Source organism: Schistosoma mansoni, chromosome 6, assembly GCF_000237925.1.
Source record: "Schistosoma mansoni strain Puerto Rico chromosome 6, complete genome".
NCBI lineage: Eukaryota > Metazoa > Platyhelminthes > Trematoda > Strigeidida > Schistosomatidae > Schistosoma > Schistosoma mansoni.
The window spans coordinates 822,326-842,179 of record NC_031500.1 but is presented as its reverse complement, the minus strand read 5'-3'; the positions used below and the strand labels follow the sequence as shown (position 1 = coordinate 842,179).

General features: G+C 37.0%; 2 protein-coding genes across 2 annotated transcripts; one reads left to right on the top strand and one right to left on the bottom strand.

The window, feature by feature from the left end:
* Nucleotides 1-751: 751 nt before the first annotated feature.
* Nucleotides 752-10,501, top strand: Smp_162270 (putative ATP synthase mitochondrial F1 complex assembly factor 2; the record flags this gene model as incomplete). Its single annotated transcript, XM_018797876.1, has 5 exons — nt 752-3,710; nt 5,002-5,096; nt 7,141-7,337; nt 9,228-9,343; nt 10,364-10,501. The coding sequence occupies exons 1-5, from the start codon at nt 3,702-3,704 to the stop codon at nt 10,499-10,501; spliced, it is 555 nt and encodes a 184-aa protein (XP_018652874.1). The 5' UTR covers nt 752-3,701.
* Nucleotides 10,495-15,538, bottom strand: Smp_074330 (hypothetical protein; the record flags this gene model as incomplete). The annotated part of the gene is made up of 5 exons (XM_018797874.1): nt 10,495-10,802; nt 15,051-15,106; nt 15,147-15,215; nt 15,257-15,390; nt 15,427-15,538. 5 exons carry the CDS (start codon nt 15,536-15,538, stop codon nt 10,673-10,675), a joined length of 501 nt encoding a protein of 166 aa, XP_018652873.1. The 3' UTR covers nt 10,495-10,672.
* Nucleotides 15,539-19,854: the final 4,316 nt, after the last annotated feature.

Sequence of the window (19,854 nt, the reverse complement as noted above, 5' to 3'; positions counted from 1 at the left end):
AGGAGTGCTAGCGGATTTCTGTCCTACGTACTTAATAGTTTATCAAGATTCCACATGACAGACACTTGAGAAGTCTCTTGGACCATTTCATGCAGCAGCAAGCTACGGAATTTAACTACTCGTAGGGTCTGGAATGTGCGTATACACTGAATGTTGCTCTATTGCCTCCATAATTTCTAGGTATTACATCTGAGACTTGTGTTCGGTCTGAGCTTGAAAGCGATGTGCGTCAGCGAAGAACAATTACTTGACTAGGCGGCTAAATAAAAATCACCGGGAACAGCCAAAATATCTGGAGATGCTACCTGTTGCGAAGAGGCGAGAAACAAGAGATCAATCGATTTACTTGTTATATTCATCATGTCAATAATTGACCACCGAGGCCAAATGAATGAAGTAACAACTAGTATACAAATGTTTTTGAATATATATATCAGGGGTTACGTTCGATAACATGTATAGTAGTTATAAACAATCGAATCATTATTGCATCGAATGTACAAAAGTTTTGGATATTGGCCATTTGGAGGCGTTAGAATCAATAGAACAAGTGAGGACAAGTAAACGAGAACGACTGAACCGATTTCTTTAATAGTCACATACCTTGTCGGCTATCGTTCTTCAAAATGAATGTACAATTACGTCTATTTGACATGTATGTATGAAATATGTCATTGTTCCAACCTATCACAAAGATATTGAATTTTAGCAGTAGTGTCAAGGTTGGACTGAAACCTTACCTATTTAAAGTGTTGCGCTACTGAACTTTAGCTGGGGTCTGATGAGTTTTTCGTCCAATGCAGTGAAACTATAATTTATGGACGATTTTTGAGCGACATTATAGTGATCTTGAGAATGTACACCTACTTACCTGGACTAAATGAGGGTTATGAACCAGTATGGTGAATTCGAATGATGATTTAGAGTTGATGGTTAGGATTAGGTATTAGATTTAGGGTTTTCACCACAAACTGATACCATTTGTAATGCTGAAACTCTATCTAGTTGAATGAACGAGTGAACTTTTGCTTCAAAATCCAAGACTTGCTACATTATGCCTGATTGGTTCATCCATATATCATAATTTCGCCGATGACGAATAATACAGAGTTGTTCAGATCCAATATGACTTAATGTGTAACCTACTTACACCTTTTAATCCTCTGATGAATTGTGTTACAAAGATTCGACCAGTTGTCAATTTCCTCGTCAACTACCACTGTTCTTTCTATTGTAAAATCGAGTGCAAATAACCTACTTTGATTAGATCCTTTAAACCATATAATTCACTTTTGATTCTAAAAATGTTTTATTTAGACAAACGCCTGGAAAATATTAAAAAGCTAGGTACACGTGATGAAAATTCAGTCACGCTGATTCGAAATGTTCTGAAAGTTTTCCCTAGGTCACTTAGCCATTTAGACAGTGTTCATTTTAATTAAATCCATTTTTTAAGTGTTGCCAAAAAAGGATAGATGACCCACTTCTACCGGGAATGAAAGCTTCTATTCCTCACATGACCTCCCAAGCCCCCAGAAGATTGCTTAATTTTTCATAGGAATGTATCTTTTGATATTGGATTGTCTTCATTTACAGATGTTTTCCTTTCTTTATAAACCTACCTAGTGAAAAACCATTCTATCAGTAATTTCAATAGTAAAATCCTATTAATAAAAAACTTATAATTACTTCGACTTTGCTGTTTTAACTGAGTATTATTTCAACCTTTAAAATATGTAGTAGAGAGATTAGATTATTTGCGATCAGTAATATATTTACATTTTCCGATTTGACAAATCTGTAGGGAATTACTTTAAGGAAGTGCCAAATGAATAGATAATTAAAAATAACTAGAGTTTGAAGCAGTATTTATGGTACAACATAGTTCATGCAGTAACATAATCGTGCGAAATTTCATTCAGTAACATGCTTCTTTACTGTTTATGAAGAAACTAATATAGAAATGCACCAGATCTGCCACTGGCTTTTGTTGTAACCTGTCTATACAATAGTCGTAAAAAGGTAAGTTGCATGGTCCCTAAGATTTCGTCCTTGAAGTCGTAAAGACCTGACAGATGATGCCATCCCTAATTCACCTACAATTAGTCATAAAGTGATCGCATCTTCACATATTCTAATCGGCAAATGGTTTGCGGCATAGAAGCTACTAAAATCACATTTGTAAACGTAAGCAAATCATTTAGGTGGGAGTTCAAACATTTTAAAACTGCACAAGAGTTAACGCCTTAAAACTCAGTACTCCATTGAGAAACGGAATAAGCTAGAACTGTGATTGATACAATTAGCCATCAAGTACTTCTTTTCTTAGCTTTGGTATATTTCTATACACGTAGTTTCTAAATGTGACATCCTTTTACTACTTTGTAATGTTTTAGACAAATTCAGTGTATAAAAAACCACTGTAAATTTCAACTATCAGATAAGAATTAATAAATCGGTATCAGTGAACACCAGTTATCATTTAATTCAGTCGAATGTTTAGCAAAACATTCATCTCCTCGTCGTCTTTATATTGTTTCCGCGGTCCTCGTAGAAGTCTGTTTTCCGGTACATTGAAATGTGCATAATATTTCTATATAGCTCAGCCTAAGAAGTTCTATAAGAATGTGACTATATTTCAGTCAACTCATGAAAGTAAGTTCGAAAATACATTCATTTTACTAACTCGCTCCATGTGTTCTTGAGTTTCATCAGTGTTCTTGCATTGTTTTTCCCGACCAGTTTATTTGTAATCAACGCAAAACTAAGCACAAGTTACCAAAAAAAGATCAGGATAACAAGGTGGTATTAACAAAATCAATAGTAAAATGAATGGATGGCAGTAGTATCAGCAATTAAATACTGGACGTGGTACATTTTGAAAAGAAGCAATAAATTCATGGAGGAAAATATTATATGATAATAAAAGATAGAGTGAATTATCTGCGCTTTCTCAGATTATGAGAAATTTTATCTCAAATCCTCAATCGACAATCATGAGCGTTTCATATACCCGGACCATGTGGCTTTCATCTATTGGCAGGACTCGAACCAAAAGTCAGTAACAGAATAGGCTAATACGATGTTTGAGTTTAGCCTGTAACTTTCTTTTAGCATATCCTTACTTCCATGTCGTCGTCAGATTAAGCATTGTCTAGCCATGCATAAAGCGGGCACTAGCTATCTCAGTTGATCAATATTTCCAAGCCCATCAACTGATTTACAAGTTTCGAGTACTGTCCAACCTGCAACCTCAACAGCACTCATTTTAAGGGCGGATTTTTCTCTAACCACAATATATTTTCTTAAAGTCTAGTTTCTAGTCACTACGTAACCTGTCCATAAAAAGTGAATTAGTCCATCATATCACATCGTCACAGTTTAAGTAAACTCAAAATACCTATCTAATTTAGATCTTGACTGTTTAAATTTATTTTACACTTTCACATTCAATATAAATGTTCTAGCTTGTAGTATTTCCCTACTCATTGAATGTACTATAGTTTTATTGATTTTCGCTTGTTTAACTTATCGTTATTCTCTGCTATTTAGACTATAAACATCCAGTTTTTCAAATACTTCTCGATCAACGTAAACTTCGGACTCCAACTGGGATTCATTTTCACGTACCAAATCAAGCATTAGCTGTCGCTGTTGCACATGAATGGGATAGTCAGGTTGACACTATAAAACGATATACTATGCCTTTAGTAAGACTTTTTAATACAATTTTAACGGTCTTATTATGTCTAATAATAATGGTTACTATTATCATTGCACAGATAAAAGCTTGTTGTTATCGCTCGTCAAGAAAAGCGTCACAAAGTGAAATGATAATATCGTGAGGCAATAAAAGATAGAAATTTATCCCAATGATACAGTGTGTGTAGAAATATGGATAATATGGTTTTTATTTGTTTAGATTTATATGAGGATCACAACAAAAATCCATTAAAGAATCGTCAATGTTTACTCATTTCCGTCATGTCTGACGAAATCTCAAACTACTTATTTGGATGATAACTAGTATTTCATCCAAGGATTTATGGCTGACCAACTAGTTTAATCCAACATAATTATCTTCTGTTTTGGGAGTTTATTGAAAAATACGCCTGAACCAAATCCTCCCCATCTTGGTTGATATTTCAATTTTTTCGGAGATATTGGTGGTCAAACACGTAGAGTCGCTGAATATTTTCAGCTCATAGGTTTCATTTTTCACAAACATGCAACAAATTTAGTCATTTCAATGAGTTGGTGTTATAACTTGTGGCCGAGTGGATGCCCACTTAATGTATGACGTGATAAGATCGCCAATCAGAGAGCAGCAAATTATCGATTGGAACAGTGACACACGAAAACCGTACGAGCAGTCTAGAGTGCTTATCGATCCTGCTTCTGCTAGCCCAGCCAGTTAAGTCCAGAACACCAATAACAGCCTCTGCGGTATGAATCATTGTATTTCAAACATACTGAGTTTATATACCAAACAGACTGACCAAATCGTACCAATAAAATAGAAAATAACATTTGTACAAGATTTAGCCAAATGTGGCTATGAATTTGGGAGGCAGCAATTAATAGACTAAGGATAACTCAAGAATGATAAATCTTATAATAGTAGTCTATAGGTCAAAATAAAGCTCACGATACGAAGAACATGAATATGCATAGTTTAGTTATTTAGCAAATATACGATAAAAATTATATGCATAATATTGGTCCATAAATGGATCCCAAAGTTACCATTCACTATTGTTATCGGGACATAACAGTTGGATACCAATATTTAACGACTCGATTACTGTCTTATTGGTAACAGCTGTTTATATTAAGTCGGAGAATTTACTCGATTCACTATGAAGTGTGCTGTGTTAATGCTAATTAAGTGCTCTATTGATACATCTTTGAAACGTTTTTATCACTGATTAAATGACCACAAAAATTAGTAGATTTTTCTGTTAAAAATATCTGTTCTCTATTTGACATGAATACATGTAGACAACATTGTGCAATCGAGCTTTGGATACTCCAGCTGATGAACATGATATCTTAGTCAATACTATCATGCAGTATGCTGATACTGATACAATCTGGTAAATATATTTAGTTTCTTTAATTATATGCATATATGTATACATGTCTGTGTGCTAATGGGATGAATATAATTAATGGTTTTTCAAATTAAGTCTACCAGTGTTCTTAGTACCTGTATGGTTTGCTAACAAGATTTGACTGTTCTGTTCAGTTTAAAAATAACCTGAATTGTATTCAATTCTTATAAAAATCAGTATGAATATCCCCTCTCACAAGATGTAATTATAAAGTTGTTCTTAAATGCCATAGTATGCGAAAGGGTAACGAAAATCCTTTCCCTCCTCAAAATGCTTCCGTACAGCTACTAATTTATTGCCTCTGTCTAATAACTTCTACTTACTGCCTTTACGTGACGAATTTTCTCCACAAAAGTAAAGACAAAAAACAGACATCTGGCACTTAAACTAGGCTGGTAAATACGGATAGTTTCATCTAACAAGCGTGTAAAACACGGAATACAAACCCATATAGTACTTAGGCTTCAGGATCCTGGGGGAACAAACTGCACAGTTACTGATTCTAGCCACCTGCTACCATGCATTTGCGCCTCTTTAAGCTACTTCAATGTCTTATGAATTAGTCAAGGGTTCGTGGAGTCGTCTCCTAAGAATATTTTTCATACTTCAAAACTTGAGCATAAAGAATATTGAATACTTTTTTCTGAACCCACCCAAGTGCCATCCGTTTTAAACCTATTCTTAAATCAGTATGCACTCGTTTTTACTGCGAAGTTGTTTCGTCCATCTTATGTCAAACAGTCACTCCTCATTTATTCAGTTGCTATCTTGAAGCAGTGGGACTATAATTTTTTTATTTTTCCAAAATCTGTAATAATCTCTTCATGCCTCAACTATCGTTAAATAATGACAATGACAAATATCACCAATGGAAATAAATAATGGTCTTCTGATATCTCGAATTAAATGGAGATGAAAATGCAAGCCAACTAATTGGATGCTAACTCAGTGTTTTGAAGGTTTAGCGCTCACTGCGAGACCTGAAATTCCTGGGTTTGATTTGTAGTGGAGTCTTTGGCACTCATTGTTAAACTCTTGTACTACAATGGAGCATCTGTTCAGTCCTCCCTTCCTCTTAATGGTTGTTAGTTCTTAATGTCAAACTTCAGAATCCAACAATCTACACAACCCTATACCTTAGCCTTACTTGACTGAACGTCTCAAAGAGGTTAGTTCCATGTATAGATGATTTTTTCCATCAGAAACTAATATTAGCCTGAAAAACTGTTAAAATCGGAAACAACTGGCTAGTTTTTTTAAATGTCCTAATGGCACAACCTTTGGTGAGAGTGGGCTATAGGATATGAGTGCATATCACTTATCGAAAGGTCTAAGGTGAAGTAGTTGTTACATATTCCGTAATCAGTCAGTCAGTCACAACGTAGAACTTCGTACGTACGTACATCAGTTCGGGTTGCCGTACCACATTAGCACAGAGATGCAGTTGTCGATTCAAACCCCATAGTGGTAGAAGTAGTAAGATTATAAACAGTAATCCGAAAGATTAGGGTCTAAAGATGTTATTCAAGGAGTACAATCCAATGAAATAAATTTGAAAAGAGAAAAAAGATAGAGACATCAAGAATTCAGAAGATTAGAATTTTGGAGAACACAAAAAGTGGATACACCCTCGCCATTGCAAACGATTTTCAGCCATGTCATTCAAGGTCTCCAACCATCGATTGTTATCATCTCGCGAATCCCAACCAGGTAATCTACACCTACCAACATGGCTCAGTCCAATTGTCAGTGACTTCATGGATTTGTGCCACGTTTTGGTCTGGCCGCCCCTAGCTTTCTTCCAACCTTCTACTACACCATAAAACATTGCGCGCCGGATATTCCGTAATAAAGAGTATGTTTAGCTTTATTCTTCATACCTAAGAAAAAGGTTTGATTATTTTGTATACATACTATAGTTCTGAAATTCCTATACAAATTTCATTGTTGCACTAATGTATTCATCACTTATTAAAATGGTCATACTTAACTACTTTGTTTCGTTCTTCAAACAAAAAATCGTTAGTTTCAGATGTCAAGAACCAGATGATTTAGTTAAAGTGCAATCTCTTTCATGGGATCCTATTATTAATTGGGTTAACAAACATTATCAAATTAAACCAATCATAACTGATAGTATGACTTCATTGGCTAAACTATCTCCTTTGGATAAAGAGAAATTAACACGTTATTTTAACAGTTATAATATATGGGGTCTTACTGGTAAGTTATCGATGATCGCAATAACTTTTGACTCATGAATTTATTTCTTATATATATATATATATATATATATATATATATATATATATATCATAGTTTATGGTTGTAGCTGTTACCTTGACATTGTGGCCAAGCTTAAACATCATCTCGGGAACACTTTCCAACAACCTCTCATACCCCTCTAACAGCTTTTGAAATTACTACGTTCTAAGTCAAATCCCTTCTTCACTTTACATTTTGTTCTGTTTTCATTGTCGACCTTCATCTTCTGTCTCCGACTTCTTTCATATGTAACACCAGTGCTGATAATCATCATGATTACTGGTGTTCAGAGAATTAGTTCTTTGATAATGGTAGTTGTCGAAAAAATCTTGGTGTTCATGGAAAGAATAGTTGTTTGTTATGTCCTTTTGACCTGTTAAATATCACATGGCTAAATTGCCAATTAGATAACCGACTTATTGGCCAGATCAATGACGCATAAACCAGTACGAGCAGCTTAGAGTAAACTCTGAATTGGTCCTCCAAAATATTAGTTCTCGCCTAACCCAGCTAGCTCAGTTCAGAACACCAATACTAGCCTACGCTATATCAATCATGTATTTCAGACGTACACAGTTTAGATACAAGCAGATCAGACCTCATCATACCATAAAATAGGAAGTAACAATTATACAATGAAGATTCACAGCCTCCTACCAATCCTCCATCTTTGGTACCATTCTGTGTCTAACCTCAGGATTGCTCACTCAGTCATTCTGCAATTGGTGTGCAATCATTAAAAAACACTCATAATCAAGTACCTAGAGTCTACCTGTATCTTCTACTTCGACAGAAAATGTTTTAAACCATAAAATATAACAACATATTGCTGTGACGAATACTCCCCTTCTGGCTGTGAAACAAACATCTCGCCTATGCTACAAGTAGTACTATTTGACATAGCCAACCAAGATTTCTGAACTTGTGTAACATTTGGAATGAAGTGTCATTGGATAACTGATTTGCCGATGAAATAGAGATATCTGTTGATTTCAAACATATCCAGAGCTTTAACATTATATGAACACAGATGCTCATATATTCTTCACTCAAAATCAGTCATTTCTCAAATGTATATGACGGAATTTCATCTGCTGGGATCACCGGATAAGTAATAGTGAGGTTAGACGCAGGGTATTAGGGAATGATGGTAAACCAGTTGATGAGGTCATGAATCTTCATCGACTGAGATGGTTAGGCCACGTGTTACGTATGCCTGAACACCGATTACCGCGACGCGCTATGCTGACTAGTGTAGGGGATTGATGGAAAAGAGTTAGGGGCGGCCAAACCAAAACGTGGCATCAGTGCTTGAAGTCAATAACCTCTAGTCCGAGCCATGTTGGCAGATGCAAACTACTTGGTTAGGGTCCGCGCGACTATCGTAACCAATAGTTGGAGACTCTAGGTGACATGGCTCAGAATCGGTCACAATGGCGTAGGTGTATACATTCTTTATCTTCCCTTAAACCTTAAGCTTAAAATTACTTCATAATGTTCTTCCTTCCTATACTATATCCTTATATACAACCTATCTTTTATATACTACCACCACTAAATTAACTATTTCTATGAACTCGGTGTTGATCTTGTTGTGCTAACGAGGTATGGCAACTTGGACCGATGCATAAATGTGCCTGGTCCTACGTTGTAGCTGACTGAATTTCACTTTCTCAGTGATGGAATAAGTTTTTTTATTTATGTCAATAAACTTGGTCACATATTGATACATTAAAAGTAGATTAACTCTACGTAAACAAAAGTAAGCCTGTGTTTTCAAAGATTCTTTTTGCTTGTTACGTAATCGGATTTCTTTCTTTGTATGTGTTTGTATCATCTTAAAAATAGGTATAAAATCATGTGTTGAAAACTTGAAATCAGTTTATCTTACATTAGCTATGCTGGATGGGTATTGTTCAGCTGCAAGAGCTGTTGAATTAAGTCAAATAGAAATGTTATTTCAGGTTAGTTTTAATTGTTTTACATCACTGTAAAGTTTCAGTATTCAAATATCTAACTATATATATATATATATTAGTCATGTCAACCAAATTTTTCAACCTTCCTGATTGCGGTTATCACGTAAACCCCAACCAGGTAGTCTGCATCTACTTACATGGCCCTGACATATAGTCATTGACTTCATGGAATGATGCCAAGTCATGGTTTGGGCGCCACTTGCTTTTTTAAAGTCTACTCCTATATGAAACATTGCACGCCGAGATAGGCGGTGGTTCGTCATGTGCAACACACGTCCCAACTATCTCGGTTAATGACGATTCATAATTTTATCAGCCGGTTGGCTACCTATGCCTATCAATATTCCTTACTAGATGGTTCCATGAAATGCGGACAACCCTTCGAGAACATCTATGATTAAAAACCGGGTAGCCTATCCATGTTTTGTCTTCGAATTCTGTTTCACAGTCATAAAGCAGAACAGGACAAACTGCTGCGCAATACATATGTCGTTTGATCGGTAGACAAACATTCAGTTTACGCCACAAGTTGGTAGGGGTAACTGCGCTTTCTAAACCCGTGCCAAGATTTCGTCAGATATCAACCCACCAGGGTATAGCACGTCTTGGTAATCGGTGTTCAGGCATACGTAACACGTGGCCCAACCATCTCAGTCGATGAAGATTCATGACCTCATCAACTGACTTAACATCATTCCCTAATACCCTGTGTCCAACATCACTATTACTTACCCGGTGATCCCAGCAATATTTCTAAGGCATCTATGGTCAAATACTAGCAACTTACGAGTATATTCTACCTTTAATGGCCATGTTTCACAGCCGTGAATTTTTTGACAACTGGTTTGTATTTCATCAACGCTCATATTAAGAAATCTTTGGCCAATAATCTTGTACGCTTACAGCTTGTACACGTATACCAAGTTATTTTATTCATCTTTAAGTGTGTACCCTTATACTCGAATTATTTTTGAATACTAATGATTGCATTTTTATTTATCTTAGGTTAATCGATGGGGAGATGTCCCTTCTTATCATGATGTTGAGAATGCTGATCTTAATGCACGTGTTTCCGCTGCTCTCTTTTTAGCTTTACTCAGTCATCATCAACGTGATATAAAAGTAAAAACAAGTATAAGATGAATCTTATATATAAATATTCATTGAGTTTTTGAGAAGAAGAATAAAGAAAATGAAACATAATTACAATTATCATTAACTTTTTTTATACACACACAATTAAGGGTGGATAAATACTGGGGACGATTTCGTTAGTAACAGTGGTTTTTTGCTTGACATATGGTAATACGATACCTAGCGTTCATTCTCCCCTGAAACTGCTTCATTTAATGCTTCTATTTGTTTATTAAGTAATGCTCTACGATCAACAAAACCAAATCTTCCTTTTCCAAAAGAATTCGGTCCGCAAGATGTAGGAGTGTATCTAGAAATTAAATAATTATGAATAAGGATTAATTCACTATAGCACTTGGAATCTAATAAAGTTTGTTTTGTCATATGAATATTTATCAAGAGTTTCGTAAGTTATTCTAATTAAGTGTAATCCTACATTTCGATTCCTGTCAGTCAGTAGTGTCATTAATACGATCGTGGGTGTTTTATGTACCATTACACCTATAATTTCTGTACTGTAAAGTTGTTTCATTTCAGTTAGTGTGAGATTGTGTTAAATAAGTGGTGATTGTTAGCATAAGTGGATCGATCCTGAAGAAAAACAAATAAGATAAATATCAACGTGTAAAATTCAAACTCAACATTCCCACTGTAAATAGATTCAAGGTGAACTACATTATCTAGTCTCCAAAAGACTTAGCATTTCACACCACCTTTAGCTAGATGCAGTCTTCTGTATGCTTGAAACCGATTTGCTACTTAGTTTTTGACCACTGAGGCCAGTAACATTGTTCATAGTAACTTTAACGCATGGACGATGAAAATTGCCTAGGTTAATACAGATCAAAGGTTCGCTCTTTAGTTTTGGTAGTAAAATAACAAGTTGGATGAAATACCAGGTTGTCTATTGAAACCTCACATGATAGCTATAATTTTTGGCGATAAACTATACTGTCCAAAAGTTTAAAGTATGTTATACCGGTTGTGTTCTCTTTGTCGCGATGTTTGAGCTGCTATATTGCTTGGATCTACGTTAGTTGAATTATTTACATCGATGATTTTCGAAAGTCATGCAACCAACTTAAACGTCGAAGATCGCGTTGGGAAAAGCTGAGGGATCAAACTATATTATTTAGTTGTAGGTATTAGGAATTCCGGACGTTGGCAAGCTTAGACTATTTATTTATTTAAACACACAAATATTGGTACAAGGAAGCACCAGATATATATGCGCCACACAAATCTCATTTGATTTGTGTGAGGGCTTGGATACTACCCGTGTGTCTAGACCGAAGCAGGTGGTTTTCTTAGGGGACCACACTCGGAGCCTTCGACCTAAAGGTCTAATCCACAAGGCAGTGGAGCATCGTGAGGAGATGCAGTCTCGTAGTAGCCGGTGACCAACGACTGATTCGTACGCCATTTGTTCCCTCACGATACTGGAGTCCATGTGCACCATTGGTTTGGAATCAGGGTTTTCCAACTCCCCTAGGTGGATGCGCCGTGTCCACCAACCCGGTTAAAGCGCTGAACATTCGCTTTTCGTCCTCTCAATTTTGTAAACAACACCCCCGCAACCTTAGACGCTGTTATCTTATATAACAGTACTTGTTTGATAGTATGTTTTACAATTGTGCGCATATGATTAGGCTTTGTTGATACAAAAAGGACAAAATATTCATTACAAGACAAACTGCTAATTGTCGATTTCGTTTGGAGGAATTTTGTACACAGCCACTCAAAATGCACACACTTGGACCTAAATAGAGATTTGTTAATATCTCGAGCTTATATTTAGTGTTATAATTTTTACCAAAAATCGCTACCTAATGTTAGCGAGTGAATGATTTACTGTTATCCGTATGTTTTTATATTCTCAATATGCACTTGTAGATGTCATAAATGTTTTAGGTGTTTAACCCGGTTCTGTTGTTTTTATATCCATGCATAATCATTTGTAAAGTAGAGAAATCGAGTAAAACCCATAATCCATGACATAGAGCTCGTTGATCATTACGTATTTTTTCCAAACTTATAGTCTAGTATTGTAATGTGGTCATGGAAAAAACTCAAACACATGAGATAAAGTTAATAATTCAAATAAACATTCTGAATTTTCAATAATAATTCAGTTCAATCGTGGAAGGTTTGTGTTTCATGGTGCCAACCAGAAGGCTAATTATTTTAAATAATATTGACGTATCGTTCTTTGGCAGAGGTTACAGATGCCTTAGTATTAATCATGCACTTTAAAAGATGAAAGAATTTATGTCCACTTAAAAATAACCACAGTCATAGAGCTAAAAGCTGATAAGTCATAGTACAATGGGAGATATACTCGACATAAAGGCTTTCCTGATCTACTCACAAAATCTCAATTTGTATATTCCGCAGTCAAACATCAAAGTAGGGCCTATTACGTATATGCATTTGTCCAAATTATCAAACAGAGGGAAGAAATCAACGAGATGAAAACCATAAAATAAGAAATAATGGAAATGTGAACATCAGAAAATTCTGAAGGACAAGGCTGGTATATGAAATAGCTGGAAGTAATAGTAAACTGTTTAGCAGATATCTTATATTCGAAACCTTGTTAGTGAATAAATATCAACACCATAATACAAGTGAGATATTGACTGATAGGCATTGTCCACGTCAGTGCTGAGATTAGATTCAAGGTTAGTGTGAAAAGGAGGTTTGAGAAGTTCTTAACTGTTGTTGAGGGTTTTCGATATATATCCTAGGTACTCTTAACTGAGATTCTACCAGAACAACATGAATTCATTTTATTTCATTGATTCTCCTCATCTGCTTACAACCTGTGATGTTTAAAAATCATAATCACAAAATGGGTTTAAACTACTTACGCGAGAGATTTTAGTTGGAAGTTATTTTGAAGATACATTAGTCATAGTGTAGGAATGGTGTCAATAAATTTAACATATACCCTATATGAGAGAAATTTCTACAATATTGATTGTGACAACAGTTCAAAAGGCCAAAAACAAGTGGTTACATAATGAGTAAACCCTGATAAGAATAAAATGAGTACAGCTCAGTTAATAAGGTAAATAAGATTACTAACCTGGAAGATAGTTGAAACAAAAAACTCGATGGTGTAACAAATGCAAGGAGTTTGAAAAAAGTTTAAGATGCAACGAAGAAATATTTGCCTCCAAGGCAAGGAAAGGTTAATAAGCATCTCATTTTGGACAAAAACTATTGAAATTGCGGTAAAGGCCATTCCAAGTACTTTGTCGATAAACCGAACTTTGGACTGTCCCGTCTCCCCTACGTTTTATAGCAATATCCAGAAAGTGGAACATGTCATTCTGTTCATGTTCCATAGTAAACTGTATACTAGAATGAGCATTATGGAAAAGTTCTAACAGGTGGATTGCATGCTGGTTGTTGTTGCAGACAATCAGTTGCTAGAAAGCATTGATTAAAACACTATTATACAGAGTAGAAAGGATATGTACCACTGACAAACTGGAAGAATTGACCATAAGGTTTGATGCACAGTCATTGTTTTCCATCATTTTCAGTGGCTATTAAGCGATTTACTTGGTCGACTAAGAAACAGGAGCAACTCGTGAGTCAGTTAACTTAATTATCTACTTTTCGCTCTATTGCTCGAGTTTCAACCTAGTTTCATAAAATTAATATAATGACTACATGCGAAAACAAAAAGTTATCACAGGTCCATAATTTATTTTTATAAACTGGGGCAATAGATCATTCAAATCAGAAATTTGTATTGACTCAGTAGCTTATTTCTAGACAGAAGCCAACGATAAATATGAATGATTTACCAACAGCTAGTTTCTGACTACCATTATTAATACATTCTGTTTAGCACTGGTTAATAATGAGGAACTACTCAAAATTATTTTAGGTTTGAAACGAATAAATTCGATAGCATAGAATCTGAGGAGGAATGTAATTATGAGGCAAATTGTGATGAAATCTATTTCCCTATCACACTACAAAATTTGACCTTCAAAAACAAGCCTAGTATTGTCGATTGGGAAAATATCAAGGACCAAATCGGAAACCGCACTTAGTACTTAATCGTTCGCGTGAAATTATTAGCCTTTACCACTCATTATTGGTTTTTTGACCTGAATAAATATTTGAAGAAGTTGACAACGAAGTAGTTAGGAGACCCTCAATATATTGAGGTTGTAATAATGTAGAACAGCCAACCATCAAGTGTGTCAGGGAATGACTAAATATGAACATATTAGCCACAGACTAAAAAGCTTAGTATAAACCAGTACTTATTAGCGTGTCTATACATACTGGATATTTGATAGGAAGATTAAGAAAGGTAATGAAGTAGCTTAAGATTAGCGTTAGTGGAACTAGAAAGAAGAGGGCGGTCACATGCTGTAAGAATGCCTATTAGCTTTAGGTTAGCATAGTGACCAACTATATGATAACGTTGGGTGAAAAGTGACATAATTAGCTATGTAAAATTTGGGAGTTTCAAGTGGTTTACTGAGTATATATATATATATAAACGTCTACGAATAAAAACGTCCATGAATACCTTCCTAAATTTCGCATTCGTATTCTGGCTTCCGTTGGAATTTCCTCTTCCTCACTCTGTAGACGAGTATACTTTGAGATCTAAGACACAACTCACTTCCTCATCTGAGTTGAAGACTTCACGAACCTTGCTGTCTACCTTTTTAGGGATTTCGGGTGTAGGATCCTTTAGATGTAATCTACACGACATTATTAACAATATCCAACCTGTGCGGGTACATTTAATTTGATAGGACTTATAGTCGCAGGACGTCGAGAACCCTCACTTGATTTTTCAATTACTTTAACTGGGACCTGATCACTAACAGATTCATCAGGCTTTCTTTTCAGGGTTTTAGGTCCTATTAAAACTTATGCACAAAAGATGCCGTATTTACCCGAACTCATACGAATAAATATAAAACGTAGCGTACTAACTGAAAATTGAGGGTTGATCTGATGTCCAATACCTTTGTTGCTACCTTGCAGCTTCGAGTAAATCCTCATCATGCTTTACCCCAGTATAAAGCAATACTTATATACATGCATAGATATGTCTGATTCGACATATCATAAAACTGCATTGTTTGTTCGAATCCTAGGCCCCTTACATGTGAGGCGTGAAAGGCGTCTTCGAATTAATTTCCAACGTGGAACATATTCACCTAAATAGGAAACGCATCATTTTTAGATGTTGCATGGAAGGGTTATTCCTGTATGACCAACCTGCTGACTGCGGTGGATAGATAGACAAATATCCTTGATCGTAAGGGGGAGGTTGACATCATTTGCCTTGATTGATCAAAAGCTTTTGATAGGGTCAACCATATATGTCCTATCAATGAGCTCAAACGATTGAGTATCGAACCACCTCACTTTGATTGGCTCACTTCATATCTAAAAAATCGACATTTTAAGGTCAGGGTTAACTTCACTTTCCCTCAGGCTATAGAATATCCTAGTAGGATCCCCTAGGGTTCAGTAATAGGAACTCTTCTTTTCTTGATTTATGTAAACGATCTTCCACAGAATGTTTCGTCAGATTTATTACTTTTTGCTGACGATGTGAAACTTTGGAGAGAGATATGCAACCAAGAGAATATACTGGCACTTCAGGAGGATCTGCCTCGACTTCAAAGTTGGGCAGACGACAACGGACCTACCTTCAACACTTCAAAGTGTAAAGTATTTTATTTGAGGCATGTTGTAAGCTACAGATACAACTTAGGAAACTCGTCCCTAGAAGTATCCCAAGTCGAAAAAGGTTTAGGTGTTGGTACCTACGCTAACTGTTACAAAAATGCCTTTCAAGCAAACTTATCACTGGTTACATTGAAGCTCATTTTTGGCCAGTTCGACGGAAGAACTTTTCATCAAATCTTCAACAGTTTTATTCAACTCTATTTAGAGTACGAAGACATAGTATTTCCTCCCTCACTCCAAGAGGATAAGGATACTCTGGAGCGTATCAAACAGCGAGCCATGAAGTCAGTCCGAGGACTCAAATTCAAGTCCTCTGAAGTGTGTCTTCGATAACTTAACCCTTACACATTGAAGTACAGACGTCTTAGAATTGACCGTCTAGTGACTTGTAGGATCCTAAGCACTTCTGAGCATCTCCTTCAACATATGCTTCAGCTTAGTTCCAATACAAATCTTGGGAGTAACACCCAAAAACTGGAGACATTACACAACAGACCGGATGGCAGGTCGACGTTCTACACCTTAGAAGTAGTCAAATGCTGGGATTCGCTATCGGCTGATATGGTCCATGAGACTTCACATGAGTATTTCATGTGAAAACTTGACATAATCTTAAGGCTTAAAGACAGATCGCACCATAATTTACTAGTTTTTTTCTCTTTTCTTGCTCAATAGGCATATCTAGGTACTTACTTGGAGGCGTCGATGACCCACTGCTACTAGATACAGAAGCTCATTAAGCAATAGCTTCTTCGGTTTCGTCTATAACCATTCGAAGCATTTATTTTGAAGATACGACTAGTTTCTGATTTTACGACCTGCTACCAGTAACACCTTCTATATGCGAAGCTTTCCCCAGACCAATGGAAATCAGAAGTCAGACGAGAAGAGGTAGGAAAGATATATTTGATACGTTGTCAATATATCGCGAAGCGTTTATACTAAGCTGGCTAGTGAACGTAGGAGCAGTGTCCCACGCTGGGTCGAAACGTGATCTGGTACGGATTCATGACCGATTGCCTTCAGTTAAACAAGTCCACTTAAACAACGTGGTCAGCATCCAATGTCGAACACTTAGAAAGCTATTGATTTTGGGGAATTATTTACAGCAACAGATCACTCCCCCCTAGTGAGGCAGTGATGCCCTTAAGACGTGACCAGCCAGAAGTTTAAACCCAACGAGTTTGTCGTTGGTAAACACTCTTCTGATAGCTTGCTTCGTTTAGCAGCGTCTGGTCGTCTTTCCTTACACTAAGGGACCATAATGTACAACATAGCAATAAATAAATAAAGTACTATGAAAATTTCGGCTCCTTGTGAAACTTCGTCGTTCTTTTCTAGCCGTCCTGGAAAAGAGAAAAAATGGAATGTGTGAGTGCATGTCGAAAATACACTCGTACTTGCGTAAGGACACAAGATGAGCGGGAAAAAAACTAATGCACTTGCGACAGCGTAAAAGCGATTGGAAAAAATTGGTTTTTTTGAAATAAATGTATAAAAATAAGCATATTAAAATAATTCTTTTTTTATAATAAATAATACAAAGGGAATTCGAGATAAAGTTTGTGTCCTACGTGCAATAGTCGTCTAGATGTTCTGAAAATCTTACTCTTCTTCCAGAACGCGTTGTCTTGAGGTTATCTTTCGACGTTGACGAAGTATCAAGGTGTGTGTCGGCTGTCGTATGGGGTACTACAAGTGTAGGAGCCGTATCGTACGATTGTACCGAAGGAAAATCGACGTAGATAGGGTTTCCTTCTAAGTACGCTGCTTTTAGGCGATCGATACTGATGCTATCGTTCGTGCCGTTCTTATCGACTATATAGTACTTAGGTTCACGTTGAAGAACTTTGAAGGGTCCTTCGTATGCTGATTCGTGAGGTCGTCGATGTGAGTCTCGACGAACGTAAACGTGTGTACCATGTCGTAAGTCAGGTTGAACGAAAACATCAGTTGATTGAGGTCGAGTGTGAGAAGGTTTAACTGAACGCATAGCGTTTGTAAGCCTACTCGTGTAAAAGTTTAGATCCATGTTCAATGAAGAAGCCGATGGATCTACGAATTCTCCTGAAAGTCGGAGTGTCGTTCCGTAAACGAGTTGAGATGCAGTGTATCCAATGTCAGCCTTCACTGCATTGCGGATACCTAGCAAGACGAGTGGAAGAGCGTCTGTCCACTGTGAAACGTTTGTAGCTGATAATGAAGCTTTAAGTTGTCGATGTAAACGTTCTACCAACCCGTTTGCTTGTGGGTGATAGGCGGTCGTTCGGAAGCGAGTGATTCCTAATAGTGAGGTCAGACAACGGAAAGGTCCAGATTCGAACTGGCGTCCGCGGTCTGTAGTGATCGTGGAAGGGCAGCCGAAATTTGCAACCCATCGTTCGACGAAAGCGCGAGCCACTGTTTCAGCATTAATGTCCTTAATAGGTACTGCTTCTGGCCATCGAGTGAAACGGTCTACGCATGTTAAGAGATATGAGTATCCGTTTGAATTGGGTAACGGTCCTACCAAATCTAGATGGACGTGGTCGAAACGAGCATCAGGGGTTTTGAAAGAGCCTAAGGGGCATTTGTTGTGTCTTATTACCTTAGATTTCTGGCAGCTTACACAGGAGCGTGCCCACTACCTCACGCCTTCATTCATACCAGGCCAGCAAAACCGTTCGGCTATAAGTTTGACTGTTGCACGATCACCTGGGTGAGAAAGATTGTGCAACGTATTGAAGACGTTGCGTCGATAATGTTTTGGTACTATTGGAAAATCCCTACCTGTAGATGTGTCACAGAGTAAGGTCTCCTTACCTGTTCCCATCTGCTTAATACTTAGTTTAAGAGTTGTAGAGGATAACTCATGCTGAGGATCCATGTCTTCTTTTTGAAGCTGAGCGAGTTTAAGAAGGTTGATTCCTTGGAAACTGTTCAAGGAACTTATTCGAGACAAGGCGTCTGCGACTACGTTGTTTGCTCCAGAAATGTGTTGTATGTCTGAAGTAGACTGCGAAATGTAGTCGAGTTGTCGAGACTCTCGCGGTGAGTACTTGTCTGAAGATGAACTTAAAGAGAAGGTAAGAGGTTTGTGATCGGTAAAAAGCGTGAATTCTCTTCCTACGATAGAATGTTGGAAATGCCGTACAGCACAATACATAGCTAGGAGTTCCCTACCGAAAGTGCTGTACCTAGATTCCGCGTCTAGCAACCGTCTCGAGAAAAATCCTGAAGGTTGCCAAGAGTTGTTAACCCATTGTTGTAAGACTCCTCCGATTGCTGAGTTGGATGCGTCTACGGCGATACTAATGGGCGCCTGAGTGTCCTGATGCGCAAGCAGTGTGGCCTGAGCGATATGTTCCTTAATTGTGGAGAATGCTTTACGGGCTGTGTCGTCTAAACTAATTGATTTCGCATTTCCACGAAGTTGGTCGGTTAACGGTTTCATAAGAGATGCGCATTTATGTATGAACCGTCTATAGAAACTTATCAGGCCGTTGAAAGTTCGCAACTGCTTGATCGTGGTCGGTTCTGGGTAATCCAGAATGGCCGCCACTTTGCTTCCAAGGGGTCGGATGCCTTGAGCATCAATGGTGTGTCCTAAGAAGTCTAAAGAGGTTGTTCCGATTTGGCATTTC